At 58.1% G+C, this 22,218-nt stretch overlaps 1 protein-coding gene across 2 annotated transcripts in view; it reads left to right on the plus strand.

The window, feature by feature from the left end:
* INPP5A (inositol polyphosphate-5-phosphatase A) overlaps nt 1–22,218 on the plus strand; it is a 226,732-nt gene that overhangs the window by 198,099 nt on the left and 6,415 nt on the right. For both annotated transcript variants that reach the window (XM_046652236.1, XM_046652237.1), the window contains exons 10-12: nt 3,363–3,458; nt 3,569–3,643; nt 12,338–12,411. In XM_046652236.1, coding sequence (XP_046508192.1) covers nt 3,363–3,458; nt 3,569–3,643; nt 12,338–12,411 — 245 coding nt within the window. The remainder of the gene's footprint in view (nt 1–3,362; nt 3,459–3,568; nt 3,644–12,337; nt 12,412–22,218) is intronic.

Genomic DNA, 22,218 nt, shown 5'->3' on the forward strand with positions numbered 1-22,218 from the left:
TACCCCCACACCCCCATCCCCTCCAGACACCAGGAACCGTGACCACCTGCCTTCCACGACTCGCTCGGAGCTCAGCACACGGCTGCACGCACAGCACCCACCCCAGCCCTGGTGAGTGCTGCCTGGCTGGCCGGGCTGTGCTGGGTCCTTTGGAAACGGCTGGTGAGTGTCACGTGGGCTCATCTTGGCGTGAGCTGCTGCTCAGGCCTCAGTGGCTGAGTACAGGAAACCTGCTCTCTGAAGTCAGCATTGTTAATGGATCCGAAGCTTTAAGGCTGTTGGTAAATGCAAGTTGAGATGGTTTCTTTAATACCTACTGACCTCTTAAAGTGGATACACAGGATTATAGCTTTTATTTAACATTTAGAAATTAGCAATTAGAATGAGAAAACTTTGCAAAGTCCTCTGTCTTTAAATCTGCCTTACCTAGTCCCTGTTCCTGATAGAAACTTTTGAATGTGTATTTATGTTTTGTTTCGTATACTTCTCACCAACACAGACCAAAAATTACTGCGTAGAACTTGCAAACATACTTTCTAAAAGCCGCCCGCCGCCCGCCACCCCTGGGCTCTGTCCTGCGAGCTGTTCTGGTGTCGCGGGCTCCTGCCCTGAGGTCGGCCGGGCTGCCTGCTCTCGCCCTGGCCCTGTGGGCACCGGGTGCGAGCGGCCCTGCAGGACTGCGCTGAAAGGCTGGTGGCTCTTAGGGCCCAGAGGCTCTGCCCCTAAAGAGTTTTGGACTTGGGGGGCAGCGTTGGTGACAGGTGAGTGGGGCAGTGAGGTGAGTGGGGCCGGCTGCATGCGGACGCCTCCGACCGCAGTAGCTTTGTGCGAATCAAGTGGGCTGTAAGACTGCGGGACTCGCTGAAGACAGCCTTTGGGGCTGACACTGGGGCCCTGGATGCTCCAGGTGCCCCATCCCAGCAGCGTGCTTCGCTGGTTACCCAGACTGAGGAGAAATGTGGGAATTTCTTTATCCACCCAACAGGTAGATGGCCTTGGCGACAGCGGTCCATTAAATTCCAGGAGAAAAACCTGGCACTCCCAGTGCCCTGGAGTCCAAGTGCTGGGCGGCCCTTTCAGGTGCCCCTTGGTGTGGCTGCTAATAATGGAAGAAATCCTAGCTGGCTCTTTAAAAGTAGCATTTTGGGTATTTTTTTTCCTTTGAAAAGGGAAAAATCCCTTCAGTCAGGAGGCGAGCTGGAAAGGCGGGCCCTGTGAGTTTCCGCATGAGTGGCCAGGACCTGAGTGAAAGGCGCCTGATCACTTCTTTAAAACCTGGTGAATGGGTGGCTCCGCGGAGGGTGTGGGAGAAAGGGCCCGGGGAGCGGAGGCACGGGCAACCCCTTTGTGCGCCCGCTTGGGGCTGATCAGATGTTTAGCCTTTGGGAGCCTTCCTGAAATGGCGAGATAAAGCAATTTTTTAAAAAGTTTCCAGCAGATGCCTTTGGGAGAAGGACCATGAATTTCCTGAATCGCGTCCTGGGGCGGCTACAATGGCCGTCTGCCCGCCCGAGCCCTCTCCCATTCACAGAAGCGCTTAAGCCACTTAAGCACATTAGCATCTGGATGGCGCCGACCTCCTGGGGACGCGCATGGGCAGGGTGGCCGAGCTCTGCTCCAGATTGTTCCGGCGCTTGTTCTAATCCGAGTGTTTGAAGGCGGCCAGACTGATTTGTGACACATGAGTCCAAAAGCCACTTTGGGGGCTTGACCCGCTGAGCTGGTCTGTGCTCTGAATGTCAATGGCCTGGCCTGGGGGGCGCTTTGGGGACGGTGCGGCCGCCTCCCCTGCCCCACGATGGGCAGTGCGTGTCCGTCGTCCCTGGCAGCCCAGGAGGGGATCTGTGTCTCAGGCTGCCTGCCAAGGTGCTGGTGGGGCTCGGCTCGTGCGGCAGGAGGGCTCCCCTCTGAAGCCGGAGCTGCCCTGCAGGCCTGGCCCCGAGCCCGTGGGCAGCCGCACTCTGGAGCGAAGCATTTCTCAAAAGCAGGACTCCACCAGGACCCCTTCACAGAAGAGTGTTTCTAAACAGGAGAAATTAATCGTTTCGTTGCAGTGGTCTTTGTTTTCTTTTAAATAAAAATCATCTGGTCCTTTTTTTAAAAACAGCGTTGCTGAGGTATAATTTACATACCAGCCACAGTTCAGTGGCAGACTCCTCGCCACGCCCCGCCCGCCCCAGCCAACAGGGGCTCTGCTTTCTGTCTGGAACTGCCGATTCTGGGTGTGGTGTGTCAGTGGGCTCCAGCAGGGGGGCCGGCTGCCCATGTCCTCCCCACTGTGGACACGGCGTCTCACCATCGTCCAGGGCTTTCATTTCTCTCCCCGATAACTTGCCGGTTTCAGCGCCTGTATGGCACGTCCTCTGTTAGATATTTTCCTGAGTGCCCTCCTGTCATGCGTTTTCATCCCTCTGGAGCCTAGAGAGCGGGCTGCACCGCGCTGCCCATGGGGGGCTCGGCGTAGCACAGCACCGTCTGCAGGCCGGGGGCTGCACCTGTGTTCTCCGTTGGGGAGGGGCCAATTTACATCTCCCCACCACCCCATGATGCCCTTCCCTGCCTCACACTCAGGTTAAGATGAGAAGAATTTTCTGAACAACTCTGATTTAATTTTCTAGCCAATCACTTGGTGGCTTGATCTCTGACCTGGCTTGTTGCGTGGAGTGTGGCAGCTGTGCAGCCTGTCCCTGTGGAGAGTGACAGCGCTCGCTCCTCCTTCTCCCCGACGCTGCCCAGCGGTCACCCTTCCCTCAGTTGGCCAGCATCCTGCATCCGTGCTCCAGGCCCTCAGGGTGGCTTCTATTCTCCTTGGGTTGCCCCGACCCCTCCTGTGGCCTTCTGGGTCCTGTGCCACTTCCCCCGGCCCATGTTGGGCCTGATCCCACTGTAATGCTCCCCGCAGCTGACCCTCCCTTCTCAGCTGTGGAAGCGCAGCTGCTCAGGCTGTTGTCAGTGAAGCCTCCTGCAGACCTCCCGGGTCAGGCCCAGGTCGGAGCTGAAGCAGCTCAGGGGATAAGCTCAGGGAAGCAGAGGTGGAGCAGGGCGTGAGGGCCACGCTGCAGGGGTCCTGCACTCGTCCAGGGCACGTCTGCCTTTGGGCGCTGCTGGTCAGCTCCTGCTTCTGCCCGGTGGATTTGTGGACCCATCACATTTGGAGCTGTGCTTCCTGCCTTCTTCCCTTGGGGAGCTGCTCTGGGGTCCCTTGACTGGAGGTGTGAAATTGGGTTGAAGCAGTGAGGGAGCTGCCTGGAAAGGGCGAGGTCAGGGAGAGAGGTGAGGGCATGTGCGGACTGCCCACAGGCAGCCTGGCAGAGGACCCTCCCCTGGGACTGAGGACTGAGTTCCTTCTGTGTCTTTCCCAGACTCTCTGCACAAAGGCCACGATGCAGACGGTCCGTGCTGCCGACACCAATGAAGTCGTGAAGCTGATATTCCGCGAGTCAGACAATGACCGGAAGGTAAGCTCGCCTGTAATGGTGGGTGCATGGTGCGCCGCGGGCTGCCTGTGGCCGTCCCTGAGCTGGGCCCTGCTCCACCTGCGCTGACGGCCCTTCGTTTCGTTTCGCAGGTTATGCTCCAGCTGGAAAAGAAGCTCTTTGACTACTCCCACCAGGAGGTCTTCCGAGACAACAACGGCACCGCGGTGAGTCTTCCGCACAGACCGTGGCCGACTCCCTGGGGCCACCTGGGGTGACAGCACGCTGGGCCGAGCTTCCTCGGCCTTGGAGCCCCTGCCCTCCTGTGACTTCTCTGCTCGGACAGTTCCTGGACGCAGCCGCCTTCCTCGCTGTCTCACTAATGGGCAGCCTGCCTCTCGCTCGGCCCTTAGCACTCGAGACCCTTCTGTGTGAGAGGCTAGGTGCTGGGTCTCCGGCTCAGGGCCAGCCTACAGAGGCCTGGGCGTCGTTTGGAATGGGGAGAAACCACAGTGTGCACTTGACAAGGCATCCCTGTTGCTGGGTGTGGGCACACATGTGTCTCTGTGCGTGTGTGCACACTTAAGCACGTGTGAATGGAAGTGAGGGCTGAAGCCACTCAGTGAAGACCTGGTCCCTGCCGGAGGCACCCGGCTGTGGGAACCCCACTCTGCGCTGAGCCCCTAGGCCTCCCTGGAGGGCCGTGTGCAGAAAAGCAGGGAGAGGTGGCCAGGCTCGCTGGACTGGTCACTTTTTATTGTGATCTGATTTGGGCCTGATCTTAGGGTATTTACGGATGCCCACTTTGTGCAGTGACAGTGACTGGTAGGTGAACTGTTGGCATGTGACCTCTGCCAATCTCCAAGGTGTGAACAAAGGCCCCACTGTGGCCAGTTCCAAGCTGACAGGACAGCTATATTGAAGAACCAGCTCCAAAATTCCTGAGAATTTAAGAATTGGCTCTTCAAGTGGGTCGGAGCCAGCTCTGGTCCCTCGTGACCCCCGGGGCTCCAGTGGTGCAGAGGCGGGTCCTATCCTGGGAAGCTGCCAGGGGGTGCACATTCGAGAAGTGTGAGGGCTGCCACCAGGGCAGGTTGGGGACACCTGTGGGCTGCCTCTGCACGTGCGCCCTACCCCCGCTGCTTCCTGGGGGCGCTGTGCCCTCCAGGCCTTGCCTCCTTCCCCATCTGAGGAGCCCACTCGCCCTCTACACTTGCAGCCCTGGTAGGGAGCTGTCTGTCCTGCTGTCCTCCGTTTTCAGCTCCCGGTCATCCAACCCCTGTAGTCTGGCCTCTGCGCCGCCAAGACCATTGTCACGCCCTCGAGGACGTCTTCATTCCTAAGTCCAGACACGGTGCTTGGCCTTCAGGCCCTGCCTCCCACAATGTCCCCAGAGGACCACACCTCTCGTGGGTGGGCTCCCTGGTCCCTCTTTGTCCCCACGCTCAGCTCTTTGCACTCTGGGCTCCCCTGGGTGGGCTTGTCACCCCCTGGGCCTTGCGTTTCCAGCTCTAGACAACAACTCTGTCTCAAGTCTGCCTCAGGCCCCTCCGTGCGCTCACATTGGGCCCTGCTGGGTGCTTCAGCTCCACATCTGTGCCTCGGTTTCCCCTCAGGGTGTGAGCACCTTCCTCAGCTCTGTGTGTGCCAAGTGCAGAGAAGAAGGCTGGGCACATTGACAGCGAGGTGACAGACCGCCGCCATTCCAGGGACTCTGCAGTCCCCTGTCCCTCCTTCAGAACCACATCTGCTGCCCCTGTCCCTGCAGCCCCCACATTGGCCCCCTGTGTTTCTGGTCTCCTCCTGGGAAGTCACGTCGGCGTTCTGCCCCCTATCAGCTGCCCGGCCTCCCCTCGCCTCTCACATCAGTCAGGTTCTGGGCCTAGACTCCCTGCCCACCCCGAGTCTGTCCCTTCCCTCCTCCGGGCCCACCGCCTCTTCCCTGGCGCTGGAGCCCCTTGCCGCCTCCTTCCTGCCACCCCTGCCCCTTGGCACACCCCAGCCTGAAGCCCAGCCGGGGGCTTGTTACAGGCCCAGGGGGTCAGGCCCTTGGATGTTTCCCCTGGCCCCACCCCCCCACCTCAGATATGGCCTGGCATCCTGATCTCCTCCCTGAGGCTGGGCTCACTGCTCCGTCTCCGTGCTCCCCTCCTGCCTCGCCTCCTTTTCGGGTGCCCTGCTTTACCCAAGCCCCGGCAGCACTCAGCTGCCTCTCCTGCTCTTCCGCCAGCCTGTCCCCTGTGGACTCTACGCTGGGCCCTGGCAGCTCATGTCTCGCCTCCTCCCGAGCCCCAGGCCGTGGTGAGGTTGACTGTCCTTCTGTGTCCCCGTGGTGCCCATGCTCAGTATGTGTGTATTTACTAGGTCCCCTGAGACGGGAGGCTCCACAGGGCAGGGACGGCATCCCGCATGCTGTCTGCTGAAGAAGCTGGCATTCTGGTGACCTCAACGGGACCTGGAGCACTCGGGGCAGAGGAGAGGCCCCGGGGCAGGTGTGGGGACAGGCCTTGTCTGGCTGTTCCCGTGTGGAGGTGAAGCCCAGGAAAGTAGGGGGCCGTCCTGTCCTGGGGCGGCTGCATGACCATCTGAGCTTGGGGAAGGCGGGCAGGGTGGGCTCTGAGGTCCCCGACAGAGACGGCACCTTGAAGCAGGAGTAGTGAAGCCACCAGGGCAAGAAGAAGGCGGAGGCTGCCTGGGAGGAGAACAGTGGAACGGGGGCATGGCACTGGGCCCCCCAAGGAGCCAGGGTGTTCTGGAAGGAGCAAGGAGACTGGTGAAAACGAGGCTCCGTCAGTCAAAAGAGAAACAGGTCTGAGCCGGGACAGGCAGTGGAGGTGGAGAGGAGGCGCACGTGCCAGAAGAGTGGGGAGTGAGTGTCACGTGTGGATGTGAGGTCCCCGTGTCCTCTCTCAGCCTTCGGACAGGGAGCGTGTAACTACCGCTGGAAGTAACAAGTGCTGTGGCTGCTGGAGGTCATCTTCATTTCTGTCTATTTAGCATATGAAATTGGGGTTTTCTTTTTAAGATGGAGGGACGTTAGATTGAACATTCAGGAGAACTTTGCAGTTTGATTCTAAGATTAAAAATACAGCAGAGCTGCGTCAGAGCCTCGATCTCCGCATGGTTATTTTGGACAGCTCCCGTGCCCATGTCTGTATGGCGTCAGGAGTGGCGTGGAGAGAGGGGGTCTGGGGGGCCTGCCTTCGCGGGCTCTTCCCTGTGGTTTCTCCAGGGAGCCACGTGGGAGGGCAGCTGGGCAGCGCTGCCCACCGCTGGCACAGACCCCGGCGTTCAGCGCCTCGCGGTGCTGCTGCCTTCAGAAGCGGCCCATAGGCTCACGCGGACGCGTCTTGTGCTCCTGCTGAGCCACCCGGCACTGGGAGAAGTCAGCCTCTGCGTCGGCCACACGCAGGCAGTGGAGTCATCCGGATCACCCACGGGGCACAGTAACAGCCTGAGGAGCCGTCGGAGGTGGTCTGACCTTCCTGGGGAGCCACGAGCACCACGGGCACTGAAACACACGCCCGTCCGCACGATGGATGTGCCTGCGCCCGACGCGGCCCCAAAATCCATCGCATCCTTCATCAACCACCGGTCTTGTACTCGTCTGACAGAAATTTAATTCAAGCTGGCTCCTGAAAATAATTATTGTATTTTAAGAGTAGTAATCATTGGCCGGGACATGATTGAATGTGTCCATGCCTATTGACTTTTTCTATGATTTATAGCTTTGTTTAGTCGATATTCCCATCGAAATTGTATAATTAATTGTAAGTGTGGCTGTCAGGGCTGCAGGATGGAGTGCCCTGGTGAGGATTTGGAGAGATTAAATTTTCCGTGGCTGTCCCAGGGCAGGGCCTGGGAATTTTCACAGCGCTGGGCCTGTTGGATAGAGATGTTTTCTGTGTGTTTAGCGGCTGCTCTGGCTCAGGGCGCATTGATTTTCTGGGCTTCTTTCCTTTATCAGTGAGTGTCTCTGCAGTGACAGTGGAATTCGGGCAGCTGGGCAGATCCTGACAGATACATATGACCAGCCAGCTGCTTTATCATTGTCCACACACGCCCTGTGCTGTTTTTCACTTCGTAATCAAGAAGAATGTTTAAGATACATGTGAAATTGGTTATCATGTTTGTGAAAAATCTCAAAGAGATACAAATTATCATTTCAACAGAAATGCAGCGTAATTTCTCCTCAGAAACGTCTCCGGTCCGCAGCCCTGCCTCCACCCCCATCATTTCGTGTGGATGCGGGACGTGAGCAGACTCCCCAGGCCGTGGAGCCCTGGGTGCTGACTCCTTGCTGGTCCCGCAGAGGGAGGGTCCCGCCAGCCCGTCAGAGCAGCCAGACGGCAGGGACAGGTTGGCCTCCCGCACCCGCCCTCCCCCGGGCAGCCCGGCTTGGGGTCCGATGGGCTGGGCTGGGGTTTAGAAGTAAACGCTGCCGTGCGTGGGCCGCAGCTGACACCATGCAGGTTTGCATCTGTGTGGCTGTGGGATTAACCTTTGCATTCGACCAGCCGGAAGGTTCAAGAAGGTGAAGACGTCCCTTAGGAAGGCGACGATATCCATAGCCTTAGCCAGAGTGCCCAGCACGGGCCTGCCACATGGCAGAGGCTTAGTAAGTGCACTGGATCAAAATGAAGACATACGCTTGAGAACATCTCCACGTTAACAGACGGGCACGTTAGCACCAGGTGCCTTAGGGGCAGGCCACCAGAGGAGCCTGTTTCGGCACAGGTTCTGACTGCTGGGGAGGCTCCCAGGGGCCCACCAAGGCCTTGCGGGTCTCTTTTGGAAGCTGATTTAAAACAGGGCAGTGTTCAGTAAGTGCAAACAAAAGCCACTCCCACACCTGTGCTCACGCATACACCTGGGCACCCCTGTGCAGCTGCGCACATATGTCCAAGTGCACACACACAACGCGCAGAAGCCGGTGTGGCCTGCTGTCACCTTGCCCTCCAGTCTCCTCCCGGGTGTCCCTGGAGCTGGGCATGGGGCCTGGGAACCATCTGGCAGTGAGACACATGGCACAGGCGTCAGGATGATCAGCACTGACCCTTGGCTCCGTCAAAACTTAACAAAACAAAGTAGACACGTGTGTGTGTCATGTACACGTGTGTGCACACACGTGTGTGGATGAAACCCTTGCCAAAGAGTGGAAATGGGGTTCTTTGTCCAGGGCCCTCTCATGGAGGGCTCGAGCAGGAGCCCAGGGTCTGGTCCATGGCCAGCGGCCTTTCATTTACAGAGGAGGGTTTTGCATCTTTGTAGTAAATGTGGGAAAAGAACCCACTTTCAGAGAAAGAATCAGGGTGTCCAATTTGAGTGGTTTTTGCATTTGTGTAAAGAAAGTACCGGCACTTCCCCTGGGTGCCGCTCAGAGCCAGGCCCTGCTCTGGGAACAGACTGGGCACGGACCCTGTGGGGCTCTCAGGCCAGCAGGGACAGAGCAGAAGCAGGCGGTCAGCGCCTTGGTCAGGCATGAGCGAGCGCCATGAGCAGCACCGCAAGGGGCGCAGGAGGGCCCAGCTGGGGGTGTCGGTCAGAAGGGAGGGACCCTGAGTCACCGCCAGGGGCGGGAGGCACTGGGGGAGCAGCAGGCAGGCTCCCTCACCCCACTGCCTCCTGGGGCCAGGGCCACACTGGGGGCATATCCGAGTGGGGAGGCTGTCGAGGGTGGAGGGCAGCCACAGCCCTGACGGAGCTCGCTCTGGCCGTTGTGAGTGAGAGGCTGGGGCTGGGCGAGTGAGGCCCAGACCTGCTGGCTGTGGCCAGGCTGGCCAGGGCCAGTCACTGAAGCTGTCTGCTGTCTGCATCTTCTCTGGAGATTGGGGCCTGGGACATGTCCAAGGTTGTTCTGGGAGTTTCCCTCAAAGGGTAAGGAAGAGAATTAAGCATCTTCCCAATACCTTGTAACTTGCGAGGTGACGTGCTGAGTATTTGTATTTTAAGAGCCTGGCTCCTTGTGTGCTGTGTCCTGTCTCTGGACACTGTCTCTTGGAAGGCAGGCCCCACATCCACTGTCACCCCTGTAAAGGTTCCTGCACGTGAAAGTCCATTGAAGATGAGCTTCTGGTCCCAAATGCAAGAGCCCGGAGATACGGCACAGGCAGATGGACCCTCAAGAACACCAAATAATTGAATAATTGGTAGAAATTATAACGTAAGAATATTTTGAAATATTAAAAACATGAAAGAATCAGAAACATAAATACCACACCTTGGAAAGACAAGCAGATTAAAAATATACAGGACTTGTGGGAGTGCGGTCTCCGGAGTGGACACGGAGCTGAGGAGGAGCAGAGTCAGCCCGGCGTCTGCGGGTGCGGTGGACAGGACTGGGAGGCAGACTCCAGCGGGAGGTGTGACGGGGTGGCCTTTGGAGAGCCGCTGACAGAACCATGGGAGACGATCATCAGGAGCAGGGCACGTCGGAGCGAGACGGCAGACACCACGCCTGAGAAAAGTGTCAGGTCACCCTACAAGAATGACAGTGGCAGCCGGCTTCCCACGCGGTGACAGAAGCCGGATGGTAATGGAGTCATTTGATGGAAGAGCTGAGAGCCCACGCTCCCCACCCAGAGGTCTGCAGCAGCTGCCTGGTGCTTTAGGAATGCCGGCTGGATTAGCGTGAGTGACACTCACGCCAGGATAGAAAGCCGGCCCCCAGCAGACCCGCAGGACCAGGTGGGAGCTGCGCTCAGGAGCGCAGGCCCGACAGAGAAATAACGACAATGCTGGCGTCAAGTCTTGGAACGTGGAAAAGACTGCGAGGTGTTCTTGGTGGACACGCACGTGTGCAGTGATCACACAGAACGTCCGTCGCAGCTGGGTCACCACTGGGGGAGGAGGCAGGTGAGCAGGGTCGGCGGGGTCCTCACAGGACTCACTGTCCCAGGAGCGTTTCCTCTCTTCTAAGAGTCCGAGGTAAATTTGGGAGAAATGAGAAGATCTGGCAGCTCCGGGTGGGTGAACCACGGGCACTTTCACCATCTGTACTTTCCTGAACGCTTGAAACTGTCACCACAAATGGAAGGAAGCTGCCGGTGTTGTTTTGGTTAAATGGCCGATTAGCCGTGGCCACTAGAACTCCACAGTGGTCCTCTGGATGCCTTGCACTGGTCCTTTCCAGAAAGGCCAGCTCCTGACCTCAGACAGGCCACTCCCCTTCTTATCGATTGCGACGGTCAGAGCCTCATCAGCATCTGCCTGGACCCGCAGCCTCCCCGGCCCCACCTGTCAGCAGCCCAGGCCCCGCACTGCGTTCAGGGGCCTGTTCTGCCTCTGATCTGGGAAGGCTGAGAACTCAAGTCTGGAATGATCTAGATAAGATACGTGCTTACAGGCCTTTGTGTGTGTGTGTGCATGTGAATGTGTGTCCACAAGTACACACATACATGTAAACACATGTGTAAGCACAAATACACTACGTGGGTGCTGTACTGGTCCAGACCCGACAGGCATGCCCCTCTCTTGAAGGTGCGTCTCCCTCCCTGGAAACTTCCTCTCCATCTGTTCCCAGCCCCACTGAGGAGCTGACTTGGGGACTTTCCAGAAGCTGCTGGCCTGGAGTCCTCCCTGGGTGTGGAAGCAGGCAGGCCGTTTGGTGCTGTGAAAGCCAGGCGGCTCTTTGTCCCTCACTCCCAAGCCTCCCCTCTCATCCTGCACCCCCAGCCCTGGCCCTGCACTCCCCCACCCCAAGCACCCAGCCCCAGGGCTGTCAGGGCAGTACTGACTGGGGTAGGTGTGCCCTAGCATTTCTCACTAGCAGATGTGGGCTCAGGGGTCTGGCCCCCGACCCTGGTTCTGAGCCTTGCCAGGCGGGGTCTGAGGCTCTTTGTGACTCTTGTTCTGAGTGTCCAGGAATGCACACGAGATTGAAATTAGGCAAGTGTGTCTGAAATGGTCCCATTTACTCAAAAGGAGCATTGGTCTACCCCTCCCAAACCGTGTACAGACGGCTCCTTCTGGTGGGGACTTCAGTTGTCCCTCCGCCCCACCTCAAGGAGAGTGGCCTGCCGGGTGCCGCTGGGTGTCGCCGGGTGCAGGTGGGTGTCGCGGGGAGGGCCGTGTGCAGGCAGCTCAGGTAGCAGCCTGGCACAGGGGTAATTACTGCTACACAGTGCTGCTGATTGCACGCTTCAGGAGTGACAGATGAGGCGGCAGAGAGGGGAGGATGTGGTGTGGTTTTGAGGGGGGGTCTCCCGCACAGCCGAGAGGGGACATGATTAATGAACACATCCCAAGGGTGTGTATGGTGATAGCTCAACAGCCTAGTGTGGTCAGAGGTGCCGCCGGAGTGCCCCTTTCCTTCTGCGGGCACCGTGCCTGTTGGGCTTGTCTGTACAGAGTGCTATGGAGCCAGGTTGTGCCTTCTCCTCTCCGTGCAGGGGCCAGCGCTCACACCAGGCTGGCTGCTGGAGTCTCACCTGTGTACACACTTGGGCCATTTGTTATCTTCCTGTGCAAGGTTGACGTTGCTTACTCTCTGACTTCATTTGGACAGAACGGGAGCTGTGTCCCCTCTGCTGGACGCTTCCTTAGTGGGGGCACTGCTGTGTCTGCTGGACTGTGTGGTTTCAGCAGAGCGAGGCGGCCCTGCGTGGCTGGTCAGCAGCAGGCAGTGCAGGTTCCAGCACCAGCAGCAGAGGAGCTGGAGGCCGGAGCACAGTCTCACGGGCAGAAGGGCCTGCTGGGCACTCATGGGTCTCTGGAGGCACGACAGGGCAGTTCCCAGTAGGCAGCCTGCGCGTGGAGCACACGATGTGCAGTCCAGATGGGCGCTTGAGCCACGCATGTTTCCCGGAAGTTGCAAGGGTCCCTCCCGGCTGCAGATGGACCACCACAACCCCGGGGACTTCTCGGTGCCCCCAGTGAGGTGAACCAAAGTGACTTTATTTTCTTCTGTTTGTTTTCTTTAGCTCTTAGAATTTGACAAAGAGCTGTCTGTCTTTAAGGACAGACTGTATGAACTGGACATCTCGTTCCCTCCCAGGTAAGGAGCCCCCGCTTGCTGGACAAGCAGGTAACAGTACCCCCTTCAGTACACCCCCATGTCCCGGTGCAAACCACCCCTCCTCCTGCCCTTTCTGGCCTGAAGCAAGCAATCTGCTGAGAGCAATAAGTGTCTGTTGTCTTCTTGTTTAAAAAAAGATAGTTTTTCCAATATGCAAAATATGGCCTTCTCTGATCAGCATCCTAGGGGCCCACAGATGTTCTGGATCTTTCTGGGAATATCGATCGGCACCTAGTGGAGGGCGGTGTCTTGAGGGTGGGCTCTCCGTTCTGTTTGTCTGTTTTTGATTTTCTCAGGCACGTTTCCAGAACCTGAAACCTGCAGCAATAACAGTCATTTCCTCTAAGCTGCCTGGGGGTGCAGCCCAGACATGCCCGGGGTGCAGAGGGGCGTGGGGTAGAGAGACTGTTAACAGAGAGTGGCCTGGGGAGGGCACCCCGAGGACCAGGACTTCTCCCCGGCCTTCTCCTCCTCTTTCACATCCCGAGTAGAATTCTTTCCTCTGGGGTGAAACATGGACCTGGCCACGTTCGGGGAGACTTTCTAGAGCAGACAGGACGGCGCTGTACCCCAAAGACATCCCCAACAGCAGGGCCGGCTTGTTGCCGTTTGCTTTGGGTCAGCCTGGCAGTGCACGCTCAAGGTTCTCATGTCGGAAGGAGTGGTTCTGTGTCTGGAGCGCACTCGAGAGCCCAGTGGCCTCTGATGCTCTCTGAGAGGACAGTCCTCGATTCCCCTGCCGCGTTTCAGTGGTCAGACGTGTGGCGACTGGAGGGGCCCCACATCCACTGGTCGTGGGGCTTCCTGCAGAGCATGGGCCATGGGCCTGTGCCCTTCTGACCTCAGGGCCAGGCCCCGGCTGAGACTCGGAGCTCAGGGTCAGCACCCAGACCAGTGGCGCCAGTTCCAGGGACCACAGAGGCAGGGACTGTGGGCCCCACTCGGCCTTCGGGGCTCCTGGCTGTGCCTGGCCAAGGTCTCGGACACCCCTGAACGTGTGGCTCAAGCACAGGAGCAGGAGGCGGCCCTCAGCACTGACCGTCCAGCGTGCTGACCGAGCACGTCTCCCTCAGGCTCTGGCGCTGGTTGAGTGCACAGTAAAATGTGCAGTGAGATGTGCTTCCACATATGTTTCAAGTCAGAAGACTTTCTTAGGGATTTCTCAGACTTCCCTCTCGGAGAGTGGCAGGCCAGATGTCCTAGAGGTCCCTGTTTGAAAAGCTCGAGGCTGTCTTTCTCAGGGCTTTGCTGAGCTGGCGAGGAGGAAGGCGGCTTGGGGGCCACCAAGGGCTGATGGCACGACCCTGTGGACACATGTGCCCTAAGCTGGCATCTGCCTCTTGAGTTTCTGCCAAATGCTGCAGCCCTGAGGGTCACCCTGGCCCAGGGCACAGAGGATACAGACAGGACCTGGCCAGGCCGGGAGCCCACCACCAACACTGGGCAGCAAAGAAACCTGCCTGTCCACACCCAGGCACATCCAGAGGGTGGACAGACAGATCAGCGCTCACAGCCACGTGGTCTAGCAGAGGTCTGGGCTGCCGGTCCCTGTGCAGCTGGCAGAGGAATGCAGGCCTCCTGAGCAGGCGGCTGTAACCGGGCTCTTGGTCAAATCCCACCAGTTTGTCTGGGATCATTCTCATCCCTGGATGGGGCAAGGGGATGCTTTGGTGCCAAGTGGGAGGAACTTCAGAGAGCTGCCTGTGTGTCAACGTTGGGGTCTCCTGCCCTGTTCACGAGGATGCCTAGGGCAGGCTGTATGCACAGAGAGGCCACCCTGCCCCTGGTTTGGGACAGACCTGCTGGGCAGAAATCTCTACAGAGTTCAATTGGTTCATGGGGTAGGAGAAAGGACCCCAGAGATGTCCCCGCCCTCATCCCAGAGCCTGTGAAGGTCCTGTGTGATGTGGCAACAGGACTTTGCACATGTGATTGAGGTGGGTCCCTTACTGCAGGCCTCATGTCGTGGGCCATCCGGGTGGGCCCAACCGGTCGGTGGCCCCACGCAGCAGGGGGTGTTCTGCAGCTGGAGGCGGGAGCCGTGAGCAAGGGCAGTGGGAGCAGCCGGGAGAAGGTCGTGCTGGCAGCCGGGAGGCTCGGTTGGCTGGCTGATTTAGTCACCAGATATTCTCCCTTTAATTTGGAAATACCGTTACAAGTTTTCTGAGATGGATATATGAGGAGAAGAAAGGGAAAAGTGTTCAGACTAAACATTGGCTTTCCAACTGGGGGACCAGCTCAGAGAAAGATGTACACTTGGCCTCTCGGCCCAGTCATAGCACAAGCCTGTGGTGGGAAGCCCACCAAAGGCTCCAGAGGCCGTTCTGCCTCCCCTGCCTGGTCACCCCTCCCCCTCCCCTTCCCCCACTGCCTGGTCACCCCTCCCCCTCCCCCACTGCCCGGTCCTCCATCCCCCTCCCCCACTTCCTAGTCATTCATCTCCTTCCCCCACTTACTGGTCATCTATCCCCCTCCCCCACTTACTGGTCATCTATCCCCCTTCCCCACTACCCGGGTCACACCCAACTTCCCCTCTCCCTTGGGTTCTGTTGTATTTTTAAACCATGCTTGTGGCATCAGTTAGCATTCATAGCCCCTAGGGGTTGCATGGGGGGTTGGAGAGCTGTGTCCAGCAGTGGGAGCAATGTACACAGAAGCCCAAGCCAGAGATCAAAGGTGGCAGTTAGAGGTGGCGGTTGTGTGGTTTAGTCCCTGCCCAGGTATGTTCCCTCAGTCTACCGCGGAATGTAATCTCAGGCCTGTTCTGTGTGTGTGTGTGTGTGTGTGTGTGTGCAGGAGTATGAGCTCCTGTACACACATATAGATGTGTGCATGTGTACATGGGATTTGTGTACAGAGGATTGTGTGCAGGATTGTATTCACTCGTATGCACTCTGTAGGCACATGTGCATTTGTGCATGTATGTGGGCATTGCATAGGTTGTGCATGTGTTCATATGTGTGCGCACATGTGTGTAAGTATATGTGTTCATGCATAGGTATGGGAGGGTGTGTGCAGAATCTATGTGAATGGGTTATGGACTAATTGTGCATGTGTGTGTGCAGCACATGGGTTTACATGTGTGTATACAGTGTCCGCACATGCTTGGATGTGTGTATGTACATGGGTATGCACGGGTTTGAGTGTGTGTACACGGTATGTGTATACATTTGTCTAGCAGAGTTGTTACATGCATACGTGGTTGTACATGCACACATGTAGGTATGTGGGTGTGTGCACATGTCTTTGGGTATGGGTTATGTGCATATGCATGGTGTGTGTACACTTGGGCCTGTGTGTGGTTTGTGCATGTATGTGTGTGTATGTACATGGGTATGTGGAGGTGTGCATTGCAAAGATGTGGGTGTGTGTGCATGAAGTGTGCACATGAATACAGTATGTGCACGTGAGCATATAGATGTTTGCATGCACAAGATGTGTACATGGACATGTGTGCATGTGCAAGGTGTGTGTAAATGAGCACGTGTGTGGTTTTGCATCTGGTGTGCCACACATGAGTAGGTGTGTGCACATATATGCATATGGGTATAGGGGTGTGTGTGTGTGCGTGCCTGGGCGTGTGCATTGCCTGGGCGGGGTGTGTATCAGTGGTGCACAGTGGCCAGCACAGAGCAGTCTCTCACTGTTGGAAACCACTGACCTGCGTGGTTTCCCTGCAGACCCTCTCTTGGCCCTCTCTTGGAGCAGAGGGGTAGAAACCCCCAGGACGCAGCCTGAGGGAGCTTAGTGACACAGCCGCCCTGCTCCTGCTCAGGAGAGGCAGTGCCTCGGGCTGAGTCATGGGAATGAGGAAGCACTTGGTTGGGGGAGGAGCTTTCTGAAAGATTGGCAGGCCTGAGGCACTGAGTCCTTTCTCCCAGCTCCTTCCTGTCCTGTGCTCCCAGCGTCTCCTCACCAGGGGTGCAATGTCCCTGCAGGAAAGGAGGCAGGAGTTCCATCCCCATATGCCGCGGCCCAGTGCTGGGCACCCCAGGATGACCACGGGGGCATTCACCACCTTCCTGGAGGGCCGGGTCCCACCACTGGGGTCTCAAGCAGACTACTGGACGTTCGGGCTGCCCTGAGGCACCACAGGGACCCCGTCTCACTGGAGGCTGTCGTCCCCCAGTGCCAGGATGCCCAGGGAGGGGGTTGAGCCCCCACTGCCCACAGGCTGCTGCCTACTGACCATGAGGACACTCTCCTGCTCGGAGCTCGGGTGAAGGCTAGCGCCCCTGGGAAGAGGACAGACGTGCTCACCACTTGCACATGTGGCTTCTGGACTGCAGGACACTCCAGCTTGGGTTTCTCCACGCTCGTTCTGCTTTGAGAGGGGTTTCTGAGGTCACAGCAGAACCTGCCCGGTCCCTCCATCAGAAGGGCTGGCATTGAAAGTCGCTTTGGGGACAAATCCCAGAGGACCACAGCTCTCCCCCATTTGGTGCCGGGACCCCCTGATGCGCTTCAGTTACTGGGGACTCAGAGGACTTTTGTTCCCGTGGGTTGTGTCTGTTGATAGTGTACCATAATGCACGAGTATTTATTAATTCATTTTAAAATGACCACAGTAAACCCGTTACGTGTTAACATAAATAACGTTTTTATGAAAAAATAACTATTTCCCAAACAAAAAATAATTTTCGAGGAGAGTGGCTCAAACTCAAAGGAGTGTTTCAGACTCAAATAAATTTTTTTGAAGTTCAGCTTAATGAAGGATAGCCCGAGTGTCGCATCTGCTTCTGCCGCAGCCCCGCCGTGGTGGCTCTGGGCAGAGCGTGTGAGGTGGAGCCGGCCTCGCAGGCATGTGCCTGGGAAGGGGTGCCGACAGCCGTTGTGGGTGCTCCTCCTCTCGAGAAGGATGATGCCTGAGAGTTGGCTGCAGTATGGACCTGAAGCCAGCGGCGGGAGCTGTTCTTGGCCTTGAGAAGGGGTCTTTCGCTGTTGTGTACGACTGGTGACGTCACGATGGTCCTTCAGAAACCCTGGGTCGCCCAATTGTGCAGGTGTCCCAGATGCTGGCATGTGTCCCTTGCAGTGTCAGAGCTGCCTCCCTCAGGACCACCGAGCTCAGCAGAGGACAGTTTACAGTGGAACACCGCCAGGCTCCTGGGGCAAGTGAATACAAGTTCTCCAAAAGGTTGAATTTTGTCATTGGCAACAAACACCCTCAGATGTTTCCCCTGGAGAGGCAGGCCCATTTCATCTTAGTATGACTGAGAACATGGTTTTTACCTTCCAGACCCCCAAAAGCGTCTCGGGAACCCCCAGGGGTCCACACACCCCTCTCCAAAAATTAGCCTAAACCTGGAAATAACCTAAACGCCCACTGACAGTGGAATGGATATTTGCTCCTGAAGTGGAATGTGCAACACACGGTGTGGCAGCAAACTGCGGCTTCACCCAGCTCTGAACAGACCGAACCCCAGGGTGCACGGACACAGCCACACGGCAGTGAGCACTGCACGGTTCCCTCTGGGTCCAGGTCACTGCAGGCAAGACTGTGGGCGGTGCTGAGGTCATGACCCTTGACCTTCCAGTCAGTGGCAGGGCCCTGGGCTCCCCCTGACCTGCAGGTCCCATGGGGAATGGGTTGCGGAGCATCCACTGTGCTGTGGGCCCTGCCTGACGTGTGTTAGGCTTTCATATGGACGGAAGGAATAGAAGAGTGTGGAAGTTCTGGGTCTGCCCACCAAAACGTGCAAATATTTGTTCAGAGAAAGGCGAATGGAAACAACCTCTCACACCTTCCCAAAGATAGATGAGCTCTCCGGGCGGGAGAGAGACGTCATTACAGAAGAAGAGCAAGCTTTAGCTTTTTTTTTTTTTTAAAGATTTTATTTCTCCTTTTTTTTCTCCCCAAAGCCCCCTGGTACATAGTGGTATATTTTTAGTTGTGGGTCCTTCCAGTTGTGGCATGTGGGGCGCCACCTCAGCATGGCCTGATGAGCGGTGCCATGTCTGCACCCAGGATTCGAACCAGCGAAACTCTGGGCCGCCAAAGTGGAGCACGTGAACTTAACCTCTCGGCCACGGGGCAGCCCCCGCAAGCTCTAGCTTTTGAAAAAGACAGAAATATCCCTAATGCGGGGACCAGCTGCACTGCAGCAGGCCGGCCGAGGTGCTCTTTTCAGCGGAGACATTTATTTTTAAAGTGAGGACTGGGAGGCCCTCTTCAAATTTGTGGGCCGTAATTTAAAGTTCGGCCATCTATGGATGTGTCTGTAACGACACACATCACATCGTAAGATGCTCCCAGGAGGGGTGCACTCTGCCATTTGCCTGGGCACTCGGAGTGGGAGGGAGGACGTCCAGCTGGTCACGGAGCCCCACGGGACCCGGCCACACAGATGCGTGAGGACGAGTGCCGAGGGGTGACAAGGACCAGAGAACCGGTTATACCGATAAGTGGCTAGCCTGGTCACCCCCGGGGGACGGCGCAGGCTGGCTCGTGCAGGTGCACGCTGGCCGCCAGCTCTCTGCAGCCAGGACTCAGTCTCGGCACACTTCTGCCGTGGAGTTCTTCCGCGCAGTAGTTTCAGCATCGGCACAGCTCTTGTCCTTCTTTGATTTTGCGTTTGTTTCTTTTCCTTTTCTTTTCCAGGAATTTCAGTAACAGCTGGCACCTTTGGAGTCAAGTCCTTCGACTCTTTGTTGGGCCCCTGGGTCCATGAGCCGGTCTGTAATCTGACAGGCAGCGTCTGCGCCTTTCTTTCCATACATACAGGTCGTCCTCGATGCCGGGGACTTGAGGGAGCCGCGTCTGCCGTCGCCATGCAGCGTCATAACCTGGGAGCAGGTGCTGTGTGCCGGGCCAGGACCCTGGAGGGGCTTCTGCCCTCACACCCTCCCGAAGACTGCCAGGCAGCACCCCCTTGCCATCTCCCACCTCTGGGGGCTGGTGTCGAACTGTGCCTGGTCTGGCCGAGGTTCTGCTAGGTCCCCACCCAGCCACCCCTCCACTTCCTCCTGAGCCTGGCGTCTCCCGCCCGTGCGGCCGGCAAACACAGCAGGGCTTTGTGCCTTCCTGGCTGTGTTGTCCGCTTCAGGGCCCATGGTGACACCCCCGCCTGCCCAGCCCACCCAGATGGAGACCTGAAACTTCCCACATCCTGAGGTGGGAGTCGAGGGGCAGGCAGGGAGGGGCGGCCGCGAGGACAGGTGGGCGATTGTTAGCTTTATCGCACTGCCATTAATTATGGCGATTACTCCGCCACCTTGGGGGCACGGCAGGGCCGGCCTGTCCTGCGGCCCCACCCTGCACAGGGTTTGCTTTCAGATAAGTCTGCGTGCACAGCAAGTGCCCGTATTAATCATTGTCAGCTCCGAGGTGCACAGGCCCCAGGCGGGCAGCGGGCAGCCCAGGCTGTTCGGCCGTCCTCAGCAGAGCGGCTTCGGCAGCGCCTCCTTCCACAGCTCGCACTCGGTGCCTCAACCCCCGGGGAGGATGGAAGAGGTGGCACTGGGCTCCCTCCGTCCCCGGGCCCACCCTGGCCTTCGCCAGACCTGTCCGGACCAGCTCTGCTGCGTCTGCTCTGCCTGGTCCAGGGAGCGGCTGGTCCAGGTGTCTGGGGCATCGGAAGCACCCTGGGCTCTGGGGGTGAGGGCACTGCCCCCGTAGCCCCTGCCCACCCTAGCCAGGACAGCCCTTGGGACCAGCTTCTTTCTCCTGTTGAATCACCTGTGGACACACGTGTGGCAGCATGGAGGGGCGGGGCCACGCAGGACCCCCAGGACTCGCGCTGGGCACCTGGGCTGAGGGCTGGACTGGAAGCTCGCCGACGCTCTGGGCCTCCGTGGCTCTGCTCGCTTCTCACCCCAGAGCGACTGTCCGAGCGGTGACACCGCCACATCCTGGCCTGTGGGCAGCTGGAGGAAGGGGCAGTGCCACCCAGCACATCCTCCATGTACGCAGAGTGACACAGACTGACTTAGAGTCCCCCTTGTGTGCTCTCTGCCCCAGGACCCCCAGGACTTACACTGAACTTTGGTCCTGGGGCACATCCCCCGAGGGATCTGTGGGTGTCATGCTACAGCCTCTGATGGCACCCCAAGACCGCAGGTGCTCGCGGGCATTTCTGTAGTAGCAACAGTATCCTGGGGGTAACTGAGTCTCAGATGGTGGTTCTGAAGCATGTGGACTTCAGGCCCGGCTCCATCCAGATTGCGTCTCAAATGGCGCTTTTAAGCTGGGCCTCGTACACCACTTGTCGAGCCGTGTGCAGCTGTGTGCCCACCCCTCCTCTGAGGTTGCCCAGAGGGGTGCAGCCAGGGTAGGGGACGTGGTGGAATGCTCTGGAATCGGCAGGAAGCACCAGACTCACAACATGAGTCACAGAGAGCTGCCAGATAGCGCTCGCTGCAAAGTGTAGCTGCTTCCTGCGGGGCGGGAGAAGCGGGCAACAGGTGGCAGGCCTCGTCCTCAGGGAGACCTGCTGGGCCGGTCACAGATCCTCTCTGGGTAAAATTGTCCTGCCGCTGCCTCATAGCAAAGAATCCCTTGCTCCAGAACAACTCGTAGAAGGAGAAAATGACACTGCACAGACCAGCCTGCCGTGGGCTTAGAGCCTGCAGGACCTTCTGAGCTGTGGCCACAGGCCTGCCGGCCAGCCTCACCCCTAACCTTTGCCCCCAGCCAGGGAGCTTGCTCTGGGGTGACTCAGCACATTGTCCTTTGGAAACTCGGGGTAGACCCATGTGGACCCCTGATTCCTGCAGCTCCCAGGTGACGCGTTCCCCGAGGAGGGCCGCGTGGCCCGTGAGTCCCACTGCAGGGAGCCCGTCCCCCGTGTCCCCTGGGCGCCCAGATTAGGTCCTGCGTTCGAGGCCAGGCAGCTCCCAGCCGGTGGACAGTTCCTTCCTAGTGACAGTCGGGTTACTGAGAAGCCCTGAGGGAGGAGACCCCTCGCTAGGTGCTGGGAAGCAGGACGGCTGTCGGCTCGCCGCTCCTCCTGAGAAGCAGTCTGTGGGTAGTGAGTGCCCTGTGCTCTTCAAAGTGCGACGCCGTCGGAGGGAGGCGCTCCGCAGGCTTGCTTCTAACCCCGTTCGCTGCTTTGGGTCTTCAGTCTGGTAAGGCAGCCGGCCCCTCTGGGCGCCGAGGGGAAGTCCTGCTTCTGTTGAGAGCGTGTGGGGTCCCTCGGGAGGACGGGAAGGGCCCAAACCGCCAGCTCGGGGCAGAGACGCGACCTGTGAATCTGACCGCGCCGCCAGTGCTCGAGGCTCAGGGGTGACGTGGGTCTGGGGCCAGGCCAGAGTCCTCACCTGACCAGGCGCCCTCAGCAGGAGCAGCCGGAAAGCCAGCGTGTTCGTCTCTTCCCGCTAAAGCAGCCAGGAATTTAGTGGAGAACAAGATGCCGCCGCAGCAAATACCGTCTGGGGTTTTGGATTAACGTAAAAAACACACGAGACTTTACAAAGAGAAATTTAGACTCTAGTGAAGGCCATACAAGATGCACCACAAACAAGCAGACCCGCACTCGTGTGGGCACCTCGCACAGCCAGGGCTCCCCACAAAGCCAGTTCTTCCCACTGAAGCTCAGTTACTGTTACTTTAATGCAGGTCCGGTCAAACTGCCCACTTGGGGGCGGGGTCCGCAGTTGTAAATGGACCGGGATAGGCCTACTGGGCAGCACAGAACTCAGAGGCAGGACTGTTCTGGTGAGTTCTGGAAACAGGAGGAAGCTGCTCACCTCAGCCAGGCCACTGTGCACAAGTGGCTGGTGTCTGAGGCACAGCCAGCCAGGCCCCAGGACAACAGGGGCATGCTCAGCTGGCAGTCACAGGCTGAG

The sequence above is a fragment of the Equus quagga genome, chromosome 2, assembly GCF_021613505.1.
Source record: "Equus quagga isolate Etosha38 chromosome 2, UCLA_HA_Equagga_1.0, whole genome shotgun sequence".
NCBI lineage: Eukaryota > Metazoa > Chordata > Mammalia > Perissodactyla > Equidae > Equus > Equus quagga.